The 21,070-nt window shown below is 37.8% G+C and overlaps 1 protein-coding gene across 4 annotated transcripts in view; it reads right to left on the bottom strand.

Annotated features, from left to right (window-relative positions):
• Positions 1 to 21,070, bottom strand: part of GPD2 (glycerol-3-phosphate dehydrogenase 2) — a 142,385-nt gene that overhangs the window by 60,951 nt on the left and 60,364 nt on the right. For all 4 annotated transcript variants that reach the window (XM_032355628.1, XM_032355626.1, XM_032355629.1 and 1 more), the window contains exons 4-6: positions 8,548 to 8,672; positions 7,169 to 7,266; positions 5,963 to 6,126 (exon numbers count right to left, since the gene is read on the bottom strand). In XM_032355628.1, coding sequence (XP_032211519.1) covers positions 5,963 to 6,126; positions 7,169 to 7,266; positions 8,548 to 8,672 — 387 coding nt within the window. The remainder of the gene's footprint in view (positions 1 to 5,962; positions 6,127 to 7,168; positions 7,267 to 8,547; positions 8,673 to 21,070) is intronic.

The following is a 21,070-nucleotide window of genomic DNA, read 5'->3' as shown; positions in this document are numbered from 1 at the left end:
GAATTACTTCCCTTTTTGAAACCATACCCTGGACTGCTGCAATACATTTTTCTATACATATGTCCCGGTGGACAGGTGTCAGAGTTTCTCTGAGGTATATATTTCGTAGCAGAATTACTGACTCACAAGATATGTGTATGTTTAACTATATTAGAAGTGTTCATTTTCCGAAGTCTTTATATCGATTTATATAACATATTATACTTTTACAACGTTTAAAAACAAAACTAACCAACAGGTTTTCAAGTATATGTACATAAGATAAAAAAGGGAGACGGAGCTCTAATAATAAAATTCATTATGGCAGTAATTTCTAAAAGAGCGAAGAGGATGCAACGGGGAATATTCATAATTTGAAGTCACAAATAGCCTCAATGGATTGGTACTGTTCTCAATTTTAAGGTTGCCTATGGATTCTAGGGTCTTTATATATACGTTAAATGCATTTTTTATATGCATCAGTATTTACATAATTTTAAAGCTTATTGTGTACAATAATAAGGATCTGAAAAAAGGGTTAGGAGCCTTGAGAATTATTGGCAAATACAACTCTTTTATATCATAAAATGAATTTATGTTATTCTTAAGATGGAAAATAAAAATAAAAACAATAAACAGGTTTTAATGTATCATGCCAAATTTTGATAATGTTGAGGTCCCCAAGATAACACTCTCTCTTTGTCAACAGTTTCTAGACCCCTCAATTAAAGTTCATAGACATTGGGTCTTGAGAAATGAAGGGATGGATTTGGTGATGTTTAATCTTTCAGGGGAATTTTTCCTCTAGCCGAATACATCTACCTTTAAAACATTCAAATTAGTCATCAAAGACATAAAATGATGACAAATTACTAGCCCAGTGGTTCAAAAAAGAAAAATTAAGGCTAGTGTCCCAAAAGTAAAGTAAATGTCAGCATATAACCTCAATATGTAATTATTGATTAACTGTATACCTGCACTACTGTATTTACGTGTGTGTGTGTGTGTGTGTGTGTATCCTTGTGCTTACATGTTGCAAACATTTGAACCATAGGTAGAAACTGACCCTTATAAGGAATTTGATAATAATAATGTAGCCAAGTAGAGGTTCTAGTCTGTTCTTTCTATATCTGGTGGTTGCTCCTGAGCACTCCATACAGCTCACACAGTCCACTTTAGGTTTCAATGTAGCAGTCCTCCCAGAATTGTATTAAGGAGCACAGGACCCAAACTTGCATAAGGGTACTCTGTTTTGTTTGTACGTCTATATCACTTGGTTATTATTCATTTGGTAACTTCTGTTACTCTGAAGAAATTAATGTGTCTGTCCAATATAAAGTTGTTAAAACCCAATGAGCTCAACAATTGCATTTGCAAATATTATTATAAATGAGAATTAAAGGCACCATCTTTAGATCTGACTTCTGCTCCAGGAAGTCAAAGGAAAAACAAAAACAGAACCATGAGACCAAAAAAGGAAAAAAAAGAAAAAAAAAATCACCTTTGTGGTACTGGGTAATTGATTTTTTCTTTTAGCTTTCCAAAGTAGATAAAATCAACACCTTAAAAGACTTGTCTTTAACCCAGGATTTCTTTCATTAAAGTATACAATTGTGGGTGTGTGTCCTAGAGGAGTAATAGTTCGTCCCTAACAAAAGAGTCTGGATTCTGTGATATGCCTTTTGCCAGAGGCCCCGTTCCCCGAAGCACACAGCTAACTGCATCTCCCGCTGTACCTGTAACAATTTAATTGTATAAGTCAGCCTAGTCAAGCATCTCCGGCTCATGACTGGGAGACATGAAATTCATTGTCATTATTGTCCCTGTCATTTTGGATCATTATATCCTGCTGCAGAATTTTCCTCACTTCAGTGCATTTTTACCTCCAGGAGCCAGGGATTATAGCTGAGGTTGAGGGGGGGGCAGGACCGTGAACTACATTTACCTCAGGGGAGCCAGAGATTAAATTGGCTTTGCTCTCTCACGAGCTGAATTCATCTATTTGTATGCTGTTGAGTTTTAGGCTGGAATAAAAATGAATATTCTAGTGAACACTGGGCTTTAATTCCCCCTTTGAAACGTGGATATAACCAACTTTTATTTACATTAGGAAACCTAATGTAATTTCCTGTAGGTAGCTATTTTCATATGGGCATAAGGAATACTTGAGGACATCATTGGGTATGAAATAACAGAGCTCTTTTTCTGTCAGTACCTTGATTCTCAGAAGGAAGAATTTAAAGCTGTAATTTTGTTCTCCAGTTTCATCTTATAGAAGCTTAATGGCAGTATTTAATGGTTTTAAATATTTAATGATTTTTAATTATATCTCATTTTCTGTGCACTGGATTGGATAACTAGGGTCCAACTAGAATGGCACCAAAGAGCATACTCTGGGAACAGGAAGATTGAAGTCAAGTTGACAGAGGAAGACAAAATAAGTTCCTAGGAAACTGGCACCTCCTCTAGAGCTATTCATACCTCCCAGCATGCCGAGACACCCAAGCCTGTCATGCCTTAAATACTTCATGCTGACCTAGGAGAGTTGGACTAGCCACCATTTTCCCTATTTTATTACGGCTAATGGCCATGGACAGCATTCAGCTGAGGGCTTTCTGGGAGCAGATGGCAAGGAACAGGTAAGAAAGACCAGGATTGTGTCTCCTTCAGAAAACCAGTGAGTTGATTGTATGTTTTCTCTGACAGAAGACAAAAAGAAAATATAACCTGATCTGTCACTTCCTATCCCAACTTTCATTACATATGAATTTTTCTGAGAAATTTGACATTTACTTTGTCTGCACTGAAAAAGATGGTAGTTATTCCTCCGTATGCATCAGTTTGTTTTTCAGCAGTTTAACAACGAAATATGGCAATGGATCATACCTATGCCAAGCACATAATAGCCACTCTAATTACTGCATTTAAAAGTATGTGGAATTTATTTTATTGCCCTCATTGACTTTAGTGGAGGAATAAATTTTGCCTTAACCAAATGCGATGGCCATCACTATTTATGTAGGATGAACTACCCTTATGAATAATTAAGAAAACTATTTTGATCTTTGTACATTTTGTACTTTAGCAGGAATACCTTACAGCCTTAACATCTCAGTGCTGAGGAACGTTAAAGATTATCTAAGCAACTGGTCTAAGCTCAGGGTAATGTTTACTAGACGGACTGTATTTTCACACTATTATATTTCACTTCTCAATGATGCTGAAGTAACTGTATAATGAATTACTAATAAGAGTTTTTAGATAGCCAAATTTCTTTCAGCATTTATAAATTCAATTTCCTCACTTGTGCCACTTTTTTACCATTATCAAGATTCTCCCAAGTTGGGAGTTATAAAAATTGTTATTTCTGGTCACTTTAAAGTGGTTAATTTTATGTTATGTGGATTTCACTTCAATAAATATTTCTTAACTAAAAAAACAAACAAAAAAACAAACAAACAAAACAGTAATTTCAATCAGCCCAAATGCATTTTGAAATTATTTGGGTAGCTTATCACATTCTCATAATGATTATTTATAAAGAAGTAATTTTTTTTTTCTTGTTAAGAAAGTTTTACCTTATAAATTACAACGTGTAGACCTCATTTGCAATAATAAATGTTCAGGTACCCTTTCCATTCTGAAATTCTTTGGTGACAGGATGATAATGTTATTGTTTAGTCAAGGGGTAAGGCATTCCCTCCTCTCTCTTGAACACACACTTACCACATCTAATGGTAGATGTGGTAATGGTAGCACTTATCTGCTCCTTTCTACCTTACTCCCTCATCGATACTTAATTTGCTCACCACACCATTGGGAAAAACAGGAGTTGTGCCATCTGAGGATACATTTGTGAAACTTTAACACTACACTTGCTTCACATTCTTGTTTTGCCTCACCTCAAGCATGACAGAGTTGGACTGGATCATTTCAGAACAAGGATAAAAACATACATATAAGTAAATACACATACATATATTTCAAATGATTAGAATACAATTATAGTCACCCCTTCAAGACTTAAGATTATTATAGTCAACCTTCAAATACAAATGGAAATTATTTTAAATAATAATTTTTGTATTTTTCAATAATCCTTGCTAGACTTATAATTTTGCAACTTGTAACAAGGTATGAAAACCAATTTTAAAGACATTTTTCTTCCTCTTGCTTCTAATTGAATAATATTTCTTCTGCACATATGACATAGACTTCCTTTGGCTTCTCTAAATAAAATCAACAACAGTCGTAATTCCTAACAATATCAGACCAACAAAAAACTAGGGTGCCGCAAATTCAGATATGATATCCACTCACAGTCTTCTCAAAGAGAATCAGATATACACGAGCTAAAAAATAAAACTAGTTAGTGTTTGCTACATCGCATGGTAAAGAAAACGACCAAGTATTTGAGAGGGTTTATGCGGCAGAATGAATCATGTGAGGCAAAGGGCACAAACTCTTCCTTTTCAGGATGGGAAGAATGCCATTTTCAGAATGCCTTCTTACTAATCCTGGACCAAAAACCTCTTTAATATAATCACCCACTAAACTACAATGGATTAACATTAAGGGTCTGATGCAGAGAAAGCAAATTCACAGTTAAGGTTGTCCTTTAACATGTAGACTCAATCAAGGGTACCAAAAAAATAGTTAAGTGTCCCCCCTGTGGTGCTTAGATGCTGGAAGGCACTGTAAATTGTGAATTTTCTAGCTTTTAATGTTTGTCTAAGACCCTTAACATTTTTCCAATGTTGTTGCTCCTAGGACGTTTTCTTGAGTTTGTCCCTGTTGCCTCCCCTGTGCATATACACTCTGCGTTCGTACATGAAAGCATGACAGACAGCTCAATTGATTCAGAAATCTAACACTGAGAAGAAGAAAAAAGGTGGAAGTAGCCTTGGGTATATCCCATAATATGAAGTATAAACATCAATGTCTTCTGAAAAAACAAACAAACAAAAAACCCAGAAAACAAACCAAGAAAAAACATTTCTTCATGCTAAGAGTTTAGATATCTAACTTGAAATAGAAAAGATCACATAAGTGGGTTTAAAAAAAAAAAACCCTCTAAGCTATACAGCCTAAGCTGTCCTTTGTGTTCAAAATTTTTAAGATTTTTTTGAACACGTACGATTAATTATCTGTGTCCAGCTATTTTTTTTAATAAATGGATAACCATCCCTGGACTATTTTCCAATTCCACACACCCTTTAAAACTATAGTAAAATTTCACAAACGGCTCTTCCTGTTTTGTTTTGTATTGTACAGTGGTCCATCTGGAGATATATTAAGTGGTTAGCTCCTTCCAATAAAAGTGTATAAAAAGTGTATTGTTCACATACACCCCCCCACCCCCCCCACACAAAGAATGAACGTGGAACACATGGCAAATGGATATTAGATAATGTTACTGGTAGAAAACATTTAACAACAATAAAATAAGCAATAAAAACTGGGGTTCTGGTTTAACAGATGCAATGTTCGTTCATCTACCTTCATCACATAAATTATATGTTCAAGAATTGTGTCCTGTGCAAAATACAAACATGTCAATTTCAGCCCAGGGGGCATTTTTCCTGGGTTTATAACCCCTTGAAAATAGAGGTTTCATCAGAAAACCTAACATCCTCAGCTGCTTTCAACATTATAATATATTCATAAGGCAAGTATTCGCTGGCAAACATATAACAAATTAAATGGCACGTGGGTGCGGTCCAGATTCATAATGATGGAAAATGAACCAAACCAACCATGAGACACAAGTAGAAATGAAAGAAGAAAAAGAATATGCAAAAACAAACAATACTAAAAGCGAAGGGCCATAGGTAGTTTTTCAGCTAGTATTAGAGAAAATGGTGTGTGTTTGTGTGTTGTCTGAGATCAGCATTAAAATTAAGAATGTGAAACTATCTCATCAAGAACATACTAAAAGGGTCATGAGTCACAAAAGTATCTTATTAAAAAAAAAACCACATACCGTCATAGTAGACAATTGCTCCTACCAGTTTGTCCTTCTGGAGCATTGGGAAATGTTCAAGGGCTCTCGATTTGCTGAGGACATAACTGCTCTTCAGGCAATTACTTCCTGCAACCAGATCATATAGCTTGATTCCTACCCAGTAGTAAGGTAGCTGCCACCACCTACAGCATAAATAGGGGGAAAGGTTTCTTGAGACACAGAGCAGAACATTACAGAATGCCACTAAGTTATAGTATACTTTTCGTTTAAGAAAAGCAATGTCTATCTAGAAGTGTACTTACTGCAAAAGAAACAGGAGGAACTGCATGACTGTTTTGGACACCAGCTGAGCTAAATTATATAAGTAAATGAATCAGTGAGACTTTAAGTGAATCATTCCTAAGACGTTGCTTCTTGACCTGGCCGCGTATGAGAATTCCCTGCCTGAGAGCACCAACCATAAAATATACAGATACCTGGGCCTCACACGTCTAGAGACTTACTTAAGTGGATGAAGGGCGGAACCTGGGTGACTGTCACGTGCACCCAGGGTGGAGGTTCCTTGGTTTAAGCCGTCCTAAGCCATCTACAACAAAATTCGGACAAAAATGATCAAAGCTCTTTCTAGGCACTCAAAACTCTCTTGTGCCTTGCAGCTGCATAAACCGCTGCTTCACATTACCTGTGTTCCAACTTAAGGCAAGATCATGGACAGCTGTAACAACATCAGGAACACTGGATTTTATAATGTATAATCTGACACCTCCAAACCAAACTTTAATGTCGTTAATTTGGAAATTTAAAATGAGCCAGAAAGGTTTAGGCTGGGAGTTGGTACATGGTTAAGGTTCAGATTTTGCAGCAGGATACCTTTTGACTATGCATTTTTGTTTGCAAATGCCCCTCCTCTGTTCCCCACTGTAAATGCAGTTGCCCTTCTAGAAAGTCTCGGTTAACTGGGGTAAGAAACTACTAATTATAAACACAGAAGACAAACTCCTCAGCCTTCAAGATCTAGCCTTTAGAGGTGGGTCAGAAAAGGGTAATTTAGGAAAAGCCACATTTTTAAACACAGCAAAGTCAAACATTTGAAAAGGATTAGAGATTAGGACCAGTTAAAAGTACATTATGAAACACACATTGAGGGACTATTTCCATTAAAACAGTGTTGTTCTATTGACCTCAGTGAAGCAAAGAGTATATAGATGATATCAAAAGGCTTACTTGTAAATTGGAAGCATTATAGGCAACGGAGCTGATAAATGGGGAGCAATTTCTAGTAGGTTGGCACGCTCGTGAAGGGCTTCTTTTACCATCCTATACTGAAAAGCAAAGCAGAGAAAATTAGTTTGGCAGTAACAGATCATAATATTTTCAAATGGCAAGTAGACACCCCGCCAACCGATTGATACACAGAAACCTCTCTACCTCTGAGTGAGGATAGCTCCCTCCTAATCAAATTTCTAATAATACATCATGCTGTCAACGTGAAAGATTTTTTAGAAACCTTAACTGTATTTGCATAGGAGAAAAACATGCTGTCAGAGTTCCCAGGTGTAAGATCTTTTCCTGACTTGAGTTACAAGATTATTGTAACAATTTATCTTGCATTCTCTGTATTGTCCGCCTTCTCAGTCCTCTCTATTTCCCCATGTAAGAAATAACAGATTGTTCAAGTTCACACTGAATGTTCCCTCCTTGCCTCCACTAACACAAGCAGAGATAATACTTAGGAGCTGCCCAGTTTTATAGATTACAAAAAAGCTTTTGTCTTGACTCTTTTCATCTTCATGATGCCTCTCTGAAAAGCCAGCATTACTATTATAACACTAATGTAAAAATGAGAAAACTGAGGCTCTTGGACAGTGAATTAATAAGCTGGTACACATCACATGTCGTCTGATTCTAGGTCCTATGCTCTATTCTTTGCATCCAACATGATGCCGAAGAGACATGGAAGAAAAGAGGACACATTTGAAACTGACAATGTCAAGTTAGCACTGCTGTGTTTTTCATGTACCAGAAGCAGATAGGGAGTTCAGCTCATTTTTTTTTTTTTTTTTTTTTTTTACCCCCTGGGAAATGTCATCTTCCACACTGCCTTGGCAGTTTTCAAATGGTGGCAGACTGGACACAATAAAGTGTGACATAAGAAAAGCATGACTCAGATCATCTTTTTCTTAGGAATATGTCAGTGGCAATATGAGCGTATGATTGCAGTTACAGTTAAGAGGATCAATTTAACACTCCTGTATTACAACACAGCCCCCCTGAAACTGTCTGGAAAGTAGCAATTTGGTAGCCATTGGCAAAACAAACAAACATACCATCGCAATTGTTAAAATACAACATATCCAAAGGTGATTTTGTACATTTGCTACCTTGACATGCCTGCATGGAAAAAGCCCCTGATTACCCATAAACATGATGCTATGGGAAAGTGCCAGCACATCTTTCATGACGGATATTCCAGCAGAATACACACTAAATAGGTATTTCCAACAGGAAGAAATGTTAAAAGCCATAAAAAAAAAAAAAAGATTTAATTGGGTAGAAAAAAGCAAAGTCGCAATTTTTGTTTAACAACCAGCATACACAATTACCTGCTCAATATCCAACTTCATGATAGCCTTCTGAAGATATCTCACACCACCATGGATCAATTTAGTGCTTCTGCTGCTGGTCCCTGATGAGAAATCATCTCTTTCTACAAGGGCTGTTTTTAGTCCTGTGTAACCAGAAAACCAAATTAACTTCTTAAATTACACAATTTGTATGTAATTCATTAAAGGCACTTCTCCAGGGTAGAGACAATCACAAGAAAAATTACTCTGAACATGGATAAATTTGTATTCAAAGTGCAGTACACTGTCTATATTATAATGAAGAGATTTTAGCCTCTTCCTGGGGGAAAAGTCAAACCAGAACTAGAAGCATATTAAACTGTGAATGAATCACAACTAGAAAATATTACAGTACAATTTCATGGCAGTAACATACTCCAGAGCATTTAGACGGCCGAAGGAGAGGCTGGCACCCATCCTGACCAATGCAGTAAACTCAGTGTTGTGTTGAAGTCCTGTAGAACTCACATTCTTCCCTCACTACAAGTCACTCATGTGTCCCAGCCCCTCATCTCCGGTCGACTCTAACACGTCATCCGTAAATCTAGACCGGACCTTCTACGTGCTGGCTGCTGGAAGGGGTGGTAGAGTGGGTAAAAATTGGGGGGAAAAAAAGACCAAAGGCATCAATAGTGAAGAAGAAGGAAGAGAATAAACTTTGACATTGAGGGATTTATAGGCTAAGACATGCAAGCACGGTATTATAGAATTACACAGAAAAATACAAGCCAGGACAAATAAACCCAGTGCAGAGGATCCATGAGTAAAGACAAGACAAGATTCTTGGTAAAGGTGAGGCTGAGCAAAGATAGGTTGGTTCTAGAAGTCATGTCTCTGCCCCTTTCTTTGAGGGTTGCAATAAATCTCTTAGGGATGAAACCAGCTTTGTTTTGTTTTCTTTTCTTACAAAGCCATTCTCTGCTTCTTAGGATTGGGTAGGAACCCACAGAACTACAAGTGTCATGCACTAGAGATGAAACCCCAACCTTTGAAAGATGCAACGTATCTACCAACACCAAGCCATGAGAAATTTTCAGTGCCTGGCTATCATAGGGGATGAGAAAATGTCACAGAGTCCAATTACAATGAGAATATGTAACCAGAAAAGTTTGGGATCACACAGCTCATGTACGAGAATCTGTGCATATATTCAATTCAGAGCCATTTATTACATTTAATACCAAAGGGTCGTTTTTATAACTTTTAACAGTTTAAATATCGTACCCAAATGTCATCATAAAATCAGGGCAATTCCCTTGACTCCAAAGGACAAAATATTTGGAAACCATGGAGGAAAAGAAGAGAACTTTGATTCAAGGGCAAAAGTGCTAATGCTCTAACTGACTAGCAAAATAACACAGAAATTACAGGTATTATAGCCCCAGGTCACACTTTTGTAGCATTTATGCTAGACAAAGATCTGTCAAAGTCTCGACTGTGAAAACTCTTAGTAAATTCAGTAAATTCAGTAAATTCAGCTTAGTAAATTCAGTACTGAATATATTTTTTAAAAAAATGAAAAATATGTCAAGTTAACACATATATTTTCAAAGAATATGGAGAACACAAGTGCCAGGCAAAGTGCTGGCATTAGAAATGAATTTGGCAAGGACCAAGCCTGTCCAGCAGCTCCCAGCTCAGAGAGAGGTCAGTAAGTGCCACAGTTTTCCAAGTGCTAGATCTGCAAATACAGAGTACTCTTAACTTAGTCTGGGCTAGAAATTAAAATCAGGACAGAAAGCTAAAATTGCATAATCCAGATTACATTTGTCATCTCTTAAGAATGCTTGCCTTAGCGAGTTTTCTCACTTTTCTTAGGAAGTCCAACAGAGAGATCTTCTTCCAACGCTAAAATAGACCATTGTGTCTTCAGGTGAAGATCAAGTGAGGAGCTGACTTTCAAAGGGCATTTAAGAGCCAGGTTATTTCAACTATACCCCTCATTTAACCTTGGAACCCCAATCATGGCACCAAGATACCTGCCCCACAAGAGGCAGGGACAGGAGAGTGCAAGAGCCCTCCCGTCCAGCCCCTGGCCTGCCCCCTGTATTCCCCACCTCCTAGCATTGATCCCCACCCTACCCAGAAGTGTGGACTGGACCTAGCACCTTGCTTCTAATGAATGGAATGCAACAATTTTGACCTGTCACTTCTTGATTAGGTTACAGAGGACTGTGACTCCTTCTCTCTCTCTCTCTCTCTCTCTCTTGCCCACACTCTCTCTTGCCCTCTCTTGCTTACTAAGACGAAGGAAACTATCATGTTTTAAGAGCAGTGACTAAAGGAGGCTCCCAGGCCACAGGTCACAAGGAACTAAGGCTTCCATTGGACAACCAGTGAGGAAGTGAATCTTGCCAAAAACTACAGGAGGGCTAGGAGGTGTTGCATCCTGTTGGAGACTCAGAGCCAGAGAACCCAGGGTAAGGCAAGGCCAGATCCCTGACCCACCAAAATTGCAAATATCATCTTAGGCCACCAAACTTCAGTGTAGCTTATTGATTGCACGATTCCCCATGCGAATAATAACTGCAGTCACAGTATAAGTTTGTAATCGCACATCGGGTTGAGTTTATGGAGGAGTATGTGTTCAAGATAGGAGGGGAGGGAATGATCACTGGCAAAACAAAACAAAACAAGTACTTAAGCAAAAGAAAGAAAAATGCTTGAGATGGCCAAGCTCATTTAGGGGCCACTTGTCACTCAGGGGCTGGGCATGATGTGAAGGAGATCCAGGGGCAGGGATAGTAAAAGGCAGATTACAAAGGACCTTTCATCCACACTGGGGAATTTGGACTCTGTCCTATGGGCCACTGTTTCTCACAAGTAAGTAATATCTGAGTTTCCTGAAAAAGAAAATGCTTTTGAGACCATGGCTCCAAGTCAGGGATTGGTTGGAGAAGCACATGCTTTGTCAGAAAGTACAAGATTTGGTATCAATGCCAAAGAAGGATGAGCCTGAACATTGTTCTCAGTTCCAAGTTATCCATTTTGAGGAAGGGTATTGCTGGTTGCTTTTTTTATTATGGTGATTATAAAAAAGGAATAAAATTTCAATTTTTCCAGAAATTCTTGGATATTGTTTTGAGAAACACGATTGTGCTATCAGGGGAAGCACCAAAGCATTGTAAGCTGAGAAATCAGATTACTGTTCTAGAAAGATCTTTCTGTGGGGGTGGAGGGGAGGGGTGGAGGGGAGAAGAGAGGGGGCAGACCATTTAGGGGATGTGTGCCATATAGTAGGAGCAGGGCAGTGAAGAGTCCAGCCTCTCAAGGCAGAAGATGAAGGGAGAAATTTATGGGCTTGTGTTATCAGGATGCATTTTTTATTTTTCTTTCCTAAACTGACAGAGTGTGAGGCAGGGAACTACTCTAGGAATTAGCAAACCATCTCAGGAGGATATTTCAGGATATGTAAGTGAGAGCTAACACTTCAAAGCCTCAAAACTGCTTTTGCAAGTATTGGACATTTAAAAAAGTTATTCACATGTATTTATGTGAGAAACCCTAGTGAATACCAACAAAAGTTAAAATGGGCTTCTCTGTCAAACCAGGCTGTTTTGCTTGTCCTATTATTTCTAGTGTCATATCATCAAGCTACCCACCAGAATTTCTGGAGCGAAATGATACTGCTTCTTCCAGAGCAAAAAAACATAAAAATGTAACCTCCAAAGTTACAGCTACATTGATATATTCATGTAATCTAAAAGTATTTCCAAAAGTTTCCAGAACAACACACACAAAAAACCCCAGATATTCGGGGAGAAAAAGAAAATATTTTTAAATTTTCAGCTGCTATTATACACCAAATGTTTTCTCATTTTTATTGAATGAGCACAATGGAGTGAGGGAAGAGGGAACTGAGACAAAATCAAGACATCACTAGAAGTCTGTTTCTCACAAACATATTTTTAACTGATTAACCAACTATAGCAAAAACAATAAAATTTTTAAAACCTTGTAATCTTACACAGTTGCATTATCTACAATGTTCCTGTTTCACCCCTCAAAAATCCAAAATTTTCCTTGCCTCAAAAATTACTGATCCAAAATTAAGAGCTCAGTTTTCTGATACTTCAAGTATAAAACAAGGAAATGAAAAGAGGGTACTGTTTTACCTTCTTAAAGACAATGAACAGTATTTTTAAGTGACATTTAATGCTAACATTTTATGTTCTTAGGTAAAATAATTAAGTTTGAAGGACATCAAAAATAATGTATTGAGGCTTCAAGCAACTACTGCTGGCTCTGGATTTGAGGCACTCGGGAAGATCTTCCCTCAGAGTATAGAGAACGGTTTCCCTTCATGCCTGACAACGAAGGGCTGACCTCTTCGTGCATTTACAGTAATTCAACTTAACTAGTTCAAGATTTTATGAGGAATAGTTTTTTTTTTTCTTTTCTTTTCTTCTTAGCAGTTCCTTTTTATGGAAAGCAATGAGCTCTGTCGCTTCTGAGATGAACTAGAACATTTAGGAGTTGGTACTATTATTTTGTTTATTTTTTTACTATTGATTGCTTTCCATAGGTATTCACAGCAATTTCATGACTGTGGTGAAGTACTAGTATTCGGAGTGAAATGACTGTAAAATCTTAGATGGAGTAACTAGGTTAGCTACAGTGGGAAGAATAAAGTCCATGGAAATCTGCCTTTACCATCGTCTTCAACCCATCTTTTAGCGAGTTCAGATTGTGTCCTGAGGGATGTGTGGCAAGGGGCATGAACTAAATAAGGCTCTTTACAGCTTTGCCTTTGCCGACCCGAGTGAGAACATCTAGATACCAAGCACTTTCAACTAAACCGATTTGTGGCTCAAGACAGTTGAATGAATATGGAGGAGTAATTACCGTCTAAGGGGAAGAATAGTACGACATTTAACTTTCACAATGTGATATAGAACAGAAGTATATTTTAATACCTTTTACTGATTATCTTATTATGCATGAAAACATGCTCAATATAATAAATGCGGAGATGTAAAGAGAACAAAATAAAACTCTCCTGTAATCGCACTGCTTAGAGATAACCACAGCTGACATTTGTGAACATTTAAACATTCGCATTTTCTATGCATGTATATAATCACATATGTACATTTTTACAAAAATAGGATCATATGATATATTCCATTTTTTCATTTAATGTTATTTATTGTAAACATTTCCCCATGTCAATACATATTTTTCTATAATTTTATTTGTAATGTATGAATAAGTATCACATTAAATATTTACAATGATTTATATTCAATTTTTTATTTTTGAACATTTGGGTTATTTCATACCTTCACTATCACAGATATTACTGCAACATATTTTCGCTTAAACTCTTTGCATTTTTAATTATTTCATTAGGATAAATTTTCAGATATGGCATTATTTGGATATTTTTAAACAGAAAGGAGAGATAAATCCTTGTAAGTCACCTAGTGGAGGCACCAAGGTAATATACAAATAAAAAATTTAGACACTCTGTACGTTAGTAGCATAGCAAAAGTATTAAAGCCCCATGCCCCATGAAGGAAAAATACTGTTTATCCTTCTTTAGAAAAGCTTTGGGCACATACCTTTGGATTTCAGAAAGCCAATGCCATTAATAAGACAAGGAACTAACCCAAAGGCTGAACATTTTATATGAAAGATCGATTTCCTAAAAAAATAACACTCCTCCTCCACAGTGCAAAGTAACCTGCCTTGTTAATTTCAGCAATATGAATCCTATGCAGTGGCTTAGTTCTTTTTAACAATCAATGTTAACATTTTACAGAACTATATAATATTGGATTGGTTATTTAATATTGTTGCTATTTATATGAGGAAACAGATAAACTATTAATGCAGATAACATGTTGCAGTAGAACGTATCATTAACATACTTTGTGTACCTTAAGTACACACAGATTATGGAGGCACAAAAATGTATTAAACCATAACATTAATTAGAGTCATATAGTTATAAGGGGAGAAGGGAATTGCTGTTGTTGCTTCCTTTTTTTACTTTTTTATTATAAAAACTGCCAGTGTTCAAAGAGAGGAGGCATATCCAAGGGATGAAAAGGGAGACTAATACACCAGTGGCTTCCTAGTTGCAAAATCCAGAAATAACTAATGTTAATGATAAAAATGTCCCATATATATTACCAGAAACTTAATATGTTTATGAAAGTGTACAACCTGTGTACCTTTTTGCTTTAAACACAAATAAAATTGATGAATTCATTCTTCACAACTTGTTTTCAAATTTATGTTACATTTTAGCCATTGTCCCTGAAAATAGGCATAAACCTCTTTTCAGTAACTGAATGTACCCAATTTATTAAACGAGACCTCAGGTTTTTGCTATTATAAATTGCTGTAAGTAAAATTTTGGCATTATGGGTTCAGCTTTGAACTCCTCTTTGTCTGCACACACAGAGAAAATCATCTCTGTGTCTATTTGAGGAATGTGGTTGATTTGAAAATAAACACACTTTGGATCAGAAATGTAGCAGAAACTCAGAGCAGAGTGGTTAGGCCAAAAGCCTCTGCTTGCTGAGCCCTGGGTCTAAACCAGGCAAAGGCAACTAAAAATCCAATCCCTAAATGTTAAGAGGAATCCTGGTCTTCCTTGCAAGCAGAGGTTAGGGAGCCAGACTGACCACCTGAATGCTGGGAACTGACGAAGGGCTTTAGCCAGTGTAAGGGGTGGGGGAGATGCTTCTGCTGACCACTGTCCGGGGCTGTGGACTATCTGCAGGGACATATCTAGGAGATAGGAAAACAGACACAGAGAGCATCACCTAAGCCAAAGCGCCACTAGCTTGCTCAGCAATTGGTCTGCTCGATGCCCAATATCAGCACATGTCAAGAGCCTCAGTTTGACTCTGGGAAAAGTCTCTGATGGGACTCGAGGGTGGAAAGGGCTCCATGTATAGAGCTTACAGTATGGAAACCGTGATACAAAAGTGATCTCACGTGAATGAAAGGAAGGAAGGAAAAGAAGTAAAATAAAAGATAAAGTAAAAAATACAAAATAAATGCATATGGGATCCAAACAAATGGAAATGGATCAAATTCCATTCTTCTTTCTTTATGCTTAATAGATAGAAGCTATCTTTCAGTGGATCAAATTCCCCTAGTTAAAGATAGATTCTAAGTAGAATCAAAATAAAAAACTTAATTGAAAAGTAAAGACAGGGGCTCAGTGGGTTGAGGCCTCTGCCTTCAGCTCAGGTCATGATCCCAGAGTCCTGGGATCGATCGAGCCCCACATCGGGCTCTCTGCTCAGCAGGGAGCCTGCTTCCCCCTCTCTCTCTGCCTGCCTCCCTGCCTACTTGCAATCCCTACCTGTCAAATAAATAAAATAAAATCTTAAAAAAAAAAAAAAAAAGTTAAGATAGGTTTTATCTATTAGGCCAAAAAAAAAAAAAAAAAAAAAAAATCCAGAGGCTCCTGGCTGGCTCAGATGGAAGAGCGGAAGAGCATGCAGCTCCTGATGTTGGGGTCATGAGTTCAAGCCCCATGTTGGGTGGAGAAATAATGTAAATAAATAATAAACTTTAAAAAAAAAAAAACCACAAAGGAATCCTGCTATGCACTGTTTATCACAGACATACTAAAGCAAAGAATATAGAAAAGTTGAAAAATATGTAACAAACCCTGTCTGCTAAGTTCTAAATACTTTCCCAGTCTCACATGTGTTTATTATTTTTTTTGCTGTAGATAACTTTTAATTTTTATGAAATGAGATGTAGCAAAATTTTCCAAAAGGAAAATGGCTCTATTATTGTCCTGCTTAAAAATAACTTACTCCATTTTTTTTTTTAATATTCACATATACTGGGGCACCTGGGTGGCTCAGTGGGTTAAGCGTCTGCCTTCAGCTCAGGTCATGATCTCAGGGTCCTGGGATCAAGCCCCGCATCGGGCTCTCTGCTCAGTGGGGAGCCTGCTTCCCCCTTTCTCTCTGCCTGCCTCTCTGCCTACTTGTGATCTCTCTCTCTCTGTCAAATAAATAAATAAAATCTTTTTTAAAAAATCACATATATTTTCTTCTGATAGGTTTATGGTGTTTTATGGTTATGTACTTGGTTCACTTGGAATATGACAAACAGAATATATACACATAATGTATTTAGGTGTGTATATACATGTGTGTATCTATGTACATGTAAGAACATACATATATTCAAATACAAATAAAAACCTGGGGAAGTAGATACTCCAACACACTTATTAAATAACTAATAATGACAGATTTAAAATGCTGCCTTTACCATAGTCTGAATTTTATATATCTAGGTCTATTTCTAGGCTCTTTTGTTACACTTATTTCTCTATATTTGTTTAGCAAACTATTTTAAGTAGTTTAGAATACACTTTAATATCCAATAGATCTCTATATCTTCTATTATTATTCTCCCTTTTTTAAAAGATTTTATTTATTTATTTGACCAAGAGAAAGAGAAAGAGCACAAGCAGGGGGAGCAGCAGAGAAAGAGGGAGAAGCAGACTCCCTGCTGAGCAGGAAGCCTGATGCAGGTTGATCCCAGGACCCTGGGATCTCGACCTGAGCCGAAGGCAGACGCTCGACGAGCAGAGCACCCATGTGCCCCTATCATTATTCTTTTTCAGAATTTATCCAGTAAAACTCATAGACTCATTTTTCCAGATAAACTTTAGCATAATTTTTCAAGGACCACCCCCAAATGCTGTCATAGAAAAGCAGTATATTAATTAAAATTGCATTAAATTTCCAAAAAATTTTAGTAGGACTTTGCAGTCTGATCTAATCATTAGAGTTCAGAAAACTGCAAACTTCATCTTTGCAAGTCTGCTGTCCTAACATAGGATTTTCTCTTCCGTCATCATGGTAAAGGGGTGGAAGTAGAAGGGGGTGAAGGTGCAGATCTATAATTCCCAGAATGCACCATCTTCCCAGGCTCTCCCTCTTCTGCCCTTTTTCTACAATACACACACCTCCTCCCTCTCACAAACCTTTACATAGACAGAAAAGTGTCATTGTTCTCTTTCACTTATGCCTGAAAACCTTGAGGCTCTCTACAAGGTTAAGCCACTTGTAGAAGCTCATAAAGCTAGTAGGTGATGAAGCCAAGACCTGATCCCACTTCATTTTAATTTCACAACCTGTGTCCTTAATCACTGGGCTATACTGTTAGATGCGCAGAAACTGAGAATTGAGGAACTACCAGACACATACCATTCATAAACTAAAAGTATATATACCTTTTTTTTGACCAGGAGAACTACAATGAACATTTCCTTCCTGCAAGAGACAGTCTTCTCCGGAATATGAATTAAAAGCCATAAAGGTTAAACTTATAAATCAGATTTTAAACCCAAAATGTCCTAGGTGATCCTCAATACATACAAGTAAAATCACATAAAAGAACAAAAAGAACTGAAAAGAACTTGATGAACCCTGAGGGGGTGATTTTATCTACCAGATGCTCCTCATTCCAGCTCTCGCTGGGGGCAGAGTGCCTCCAACAGCGCTTCAAGGCTGGCTCCTGCCCAGAGACTGGACCCAGTGTTAAACAGAGAAGCGATTTCTATTGATCCTGGAAACCTGCAGAAGAACGTGACGAGAATTGTGCATATTATGTTCATAAAATCATATTCCCAAATGAAAATTGATTCCCAAGAAAATGCAGAAGGTAAGAATGCAAATAAATGTTCATTAGGAAGCCTTCATGACTTTTTCTCTGCCTTCTACCGTCTTTGTTTATCCATTACCAAAATTGCACTTGGGCATAGTATTCTATCAAAAAGCTTGTGCAAACATTTCTATACAAGCCCTTTAACATCTAGTGGTTCCCCCCAAAACTTTGATGTCCTGAAAAATCTAATTATTACTGGTAACTTTAAAAGATCACAGTAATTTATTTTTGTCAAATGTGACTAAAGATTAATGGATACAATCAGGAATAATTTGGTAAAAACATATCAAACGCAGAGAAAGCAAAATTTGTTGTTAAGTGAAGCATCAAATATAATAAAAGAGCAAATTCCATGAATGAACAGCAACAATGCACAATTCATTAACCAAATGCCCATGATTATTTCACACTTCAGAGGGCTACTGATATGATCAGAAATTGTAGTAAAAGGATAAATACAGATTAACTTCAGCATCTCTATACATTTTAATTATAAATCCTACCCCCTCAAGGGCTACCAGCATAATAAAAGAAATACAAACTAAGGTTTATCCATCCCTCTTATAAGGGATATTCTGTAGATATAAAGCTCCATACGTAAGACATTCAGTCAATCGTTACTAACTAAAAGAATTTAAAACCTGGTCAACAGCCAGGCTCTGGAACCTCTGACCTTCCCAAAGTCATCACCACCACCACCACCACCATCTCCATCACTATCCTACCATGACTGCGATCCTCTGCTCATGCACCGGTTCATGCCTCGTGACTAACGACGACCTCCACCGCCCAAAGGAAAATTGCACATTTTCTGCAAGGACTAACAAACTATAAGCCCCTGGAGGACAAAACTCACATCTTATTAATCTGCTTATTCTCAGAGCTGGATCAGTACTTGACTCACAGTTTTGTTTTAAATAGGAAAAACAAACAAACAATAAAACTTGAAACCTAAAGAATCACTAACAAGAACATCCTTGGGATGAATTCTTTAGCCATTAAAAAGAATGAATAGCACAGACGTGATTAAATACATTGTTTTTTGAAAGTAACACACTACAAAGTAATGACTGTAGTATGATCTTGTCTAAGCTTTGAAAAAGATAAAAATCTAGAAAGTGAGATTTTTCAAAGGAAGAAAAGGTACTGAATAGGGGTCGCCTCGGTATCAGTACACTCAGTCCCACAACCTCCCCTAATTCTTTGAAGGAAGCTGGCTCTCCAACACCCCTCAACTTTCCTACCAGTTCTAGGTTTCCATTTAAACAATGCCCTCTGCCTTCAGAGAATCTTGTCTCATTTTTTCCTTCTGTCTCTGATATCTAGTCAGTTCTCCATTCCGCCTTCTACCCTACTGTGTATTTTCTCTGTCTCTACTCTAAGCAATACCGGGGAGAGACACACACACACACACATGCACATATCCTGCATAGAAAACAAATTTATATTTTCTAACCACAGCAAAGGACCCCTATTCCCTATCACATTCCCCACATGGTAGTTTTAAATCTTTTCGACATGAAGTCTCCTACTCCCACCATAAGTAGAACATCTCTCTTTGTGTTTGTGTAAATAAAAACAGTTCTTCTTGGTCACAGAGGCTCCCTTTTTTACATCTTCGAATCTTTACCCTTTGTTTTTGTCTCCGAGAGATGTCCCTTATCTCCCTACCAAACCTAAGATACATTTTTGCTATCATTGTTCCACATGTGGCCTCCTATCCTTGGCATATAAAGGTTCTCCTCCTGTATAGGCTTTTTCCTCGGAGTCCACAGAAATATTCAGATTGTTCCTCTAGGAAGAAAGGAAGGAAGGATGGAAGGAACGGAGAGGAGGAGGAAGAGAGAGGGGAAGGAGAGAAAGGAAGAAAGAAAGACAGACAGACAGAAAGGAAGGAAGGAGGGAAGGAAGGAATGGGTGATGGACGGATGCAGGAAGGTAGAAAGCCATCGCACATGCTGCCCCCCTCCTTTATATCCTACTATACCATCAAGTTATGTCCTTGCTATTTTGTCTTGTTTCTAGATGTCTTAAAAGCTTATGCCCATGCCAGCTCCTTCCTTACGGCCAATCTATTCCTCGTCACCAAATCCAATGCACTTCAATGTCTCAAAGTGGCCTCTTCAGTAAAGTCCAAAGGCCTTCTTCTGGCATACCAGGCCCAGTCCCCCCTCCCCAGCTTCTCTCATACCCTGCTCCAACCATTCGATGCTCCAAAGGGAAACGAGCCGTCTCCCACACGCGCGGACTCCACGCTCTTCCTCCTGCACAAGCGCTCAGATTGCGACACTTCCACGAAGCAACATTTGCCTGTTAAAATTCTACCTATGCTAAATAGCAGCTTTCTTTCTCCTGACCACCTTTTGCAGATATAACGACCCTCTGCTTTATAGAACCATAATGCCCACGTGCCATTTGAAAGGCACGTATCCTCCGTGATGTCATTCCGTCTACAAAGACGAGCAGAACTGTGAGCACCTCCAAGGTGTCGACCGTCCATCCAGTTTGAGTGCTCAATGCATCTTGCGAACGCCGTGCATCCAACAGGCAGATTGTGAATATTCGTGGAAATAAATTTTTTTTGAACTAAAATTTTTTTTTTAACTGCCATATATTTCAGGACATAACATGAACATAACAGGAAACACCAAACAATAGATTTTTCTGAATCTTACTGGGGAAATGATCTGCTAAGACAGAAAACTATCACCTGGTCAATTCTAACTCCTGGGAGGGCTAGCCTCTAACGAGACTGCCCGTTATGTTACCAACATGCCCTCCCTTTCCAAACTCCTTTCCAAGCCTCCAAGGGAGAAAGGTGAGTTCTAATACCTCAAGGTAACTA

This window comes from Mustela erminea, chromosome 8, assembly GCF_009829155.1.
Source record: "Mustela erminea isolate mMusErm1 chromosome 8, mMusErm1.Pri, whole genome shotgun sequence".
Lineage (NCBI taxonomy): Eukaryota > Metazoa > Chordata > Mammalia > Carnivora > Mustelidae > Mustela > Mustela erminea.
The sequence above is the reverse complement of the archived record's forward strand: the minus strand, read 5'-3'. Positions and strand labels throughout refer to the sequence as shown.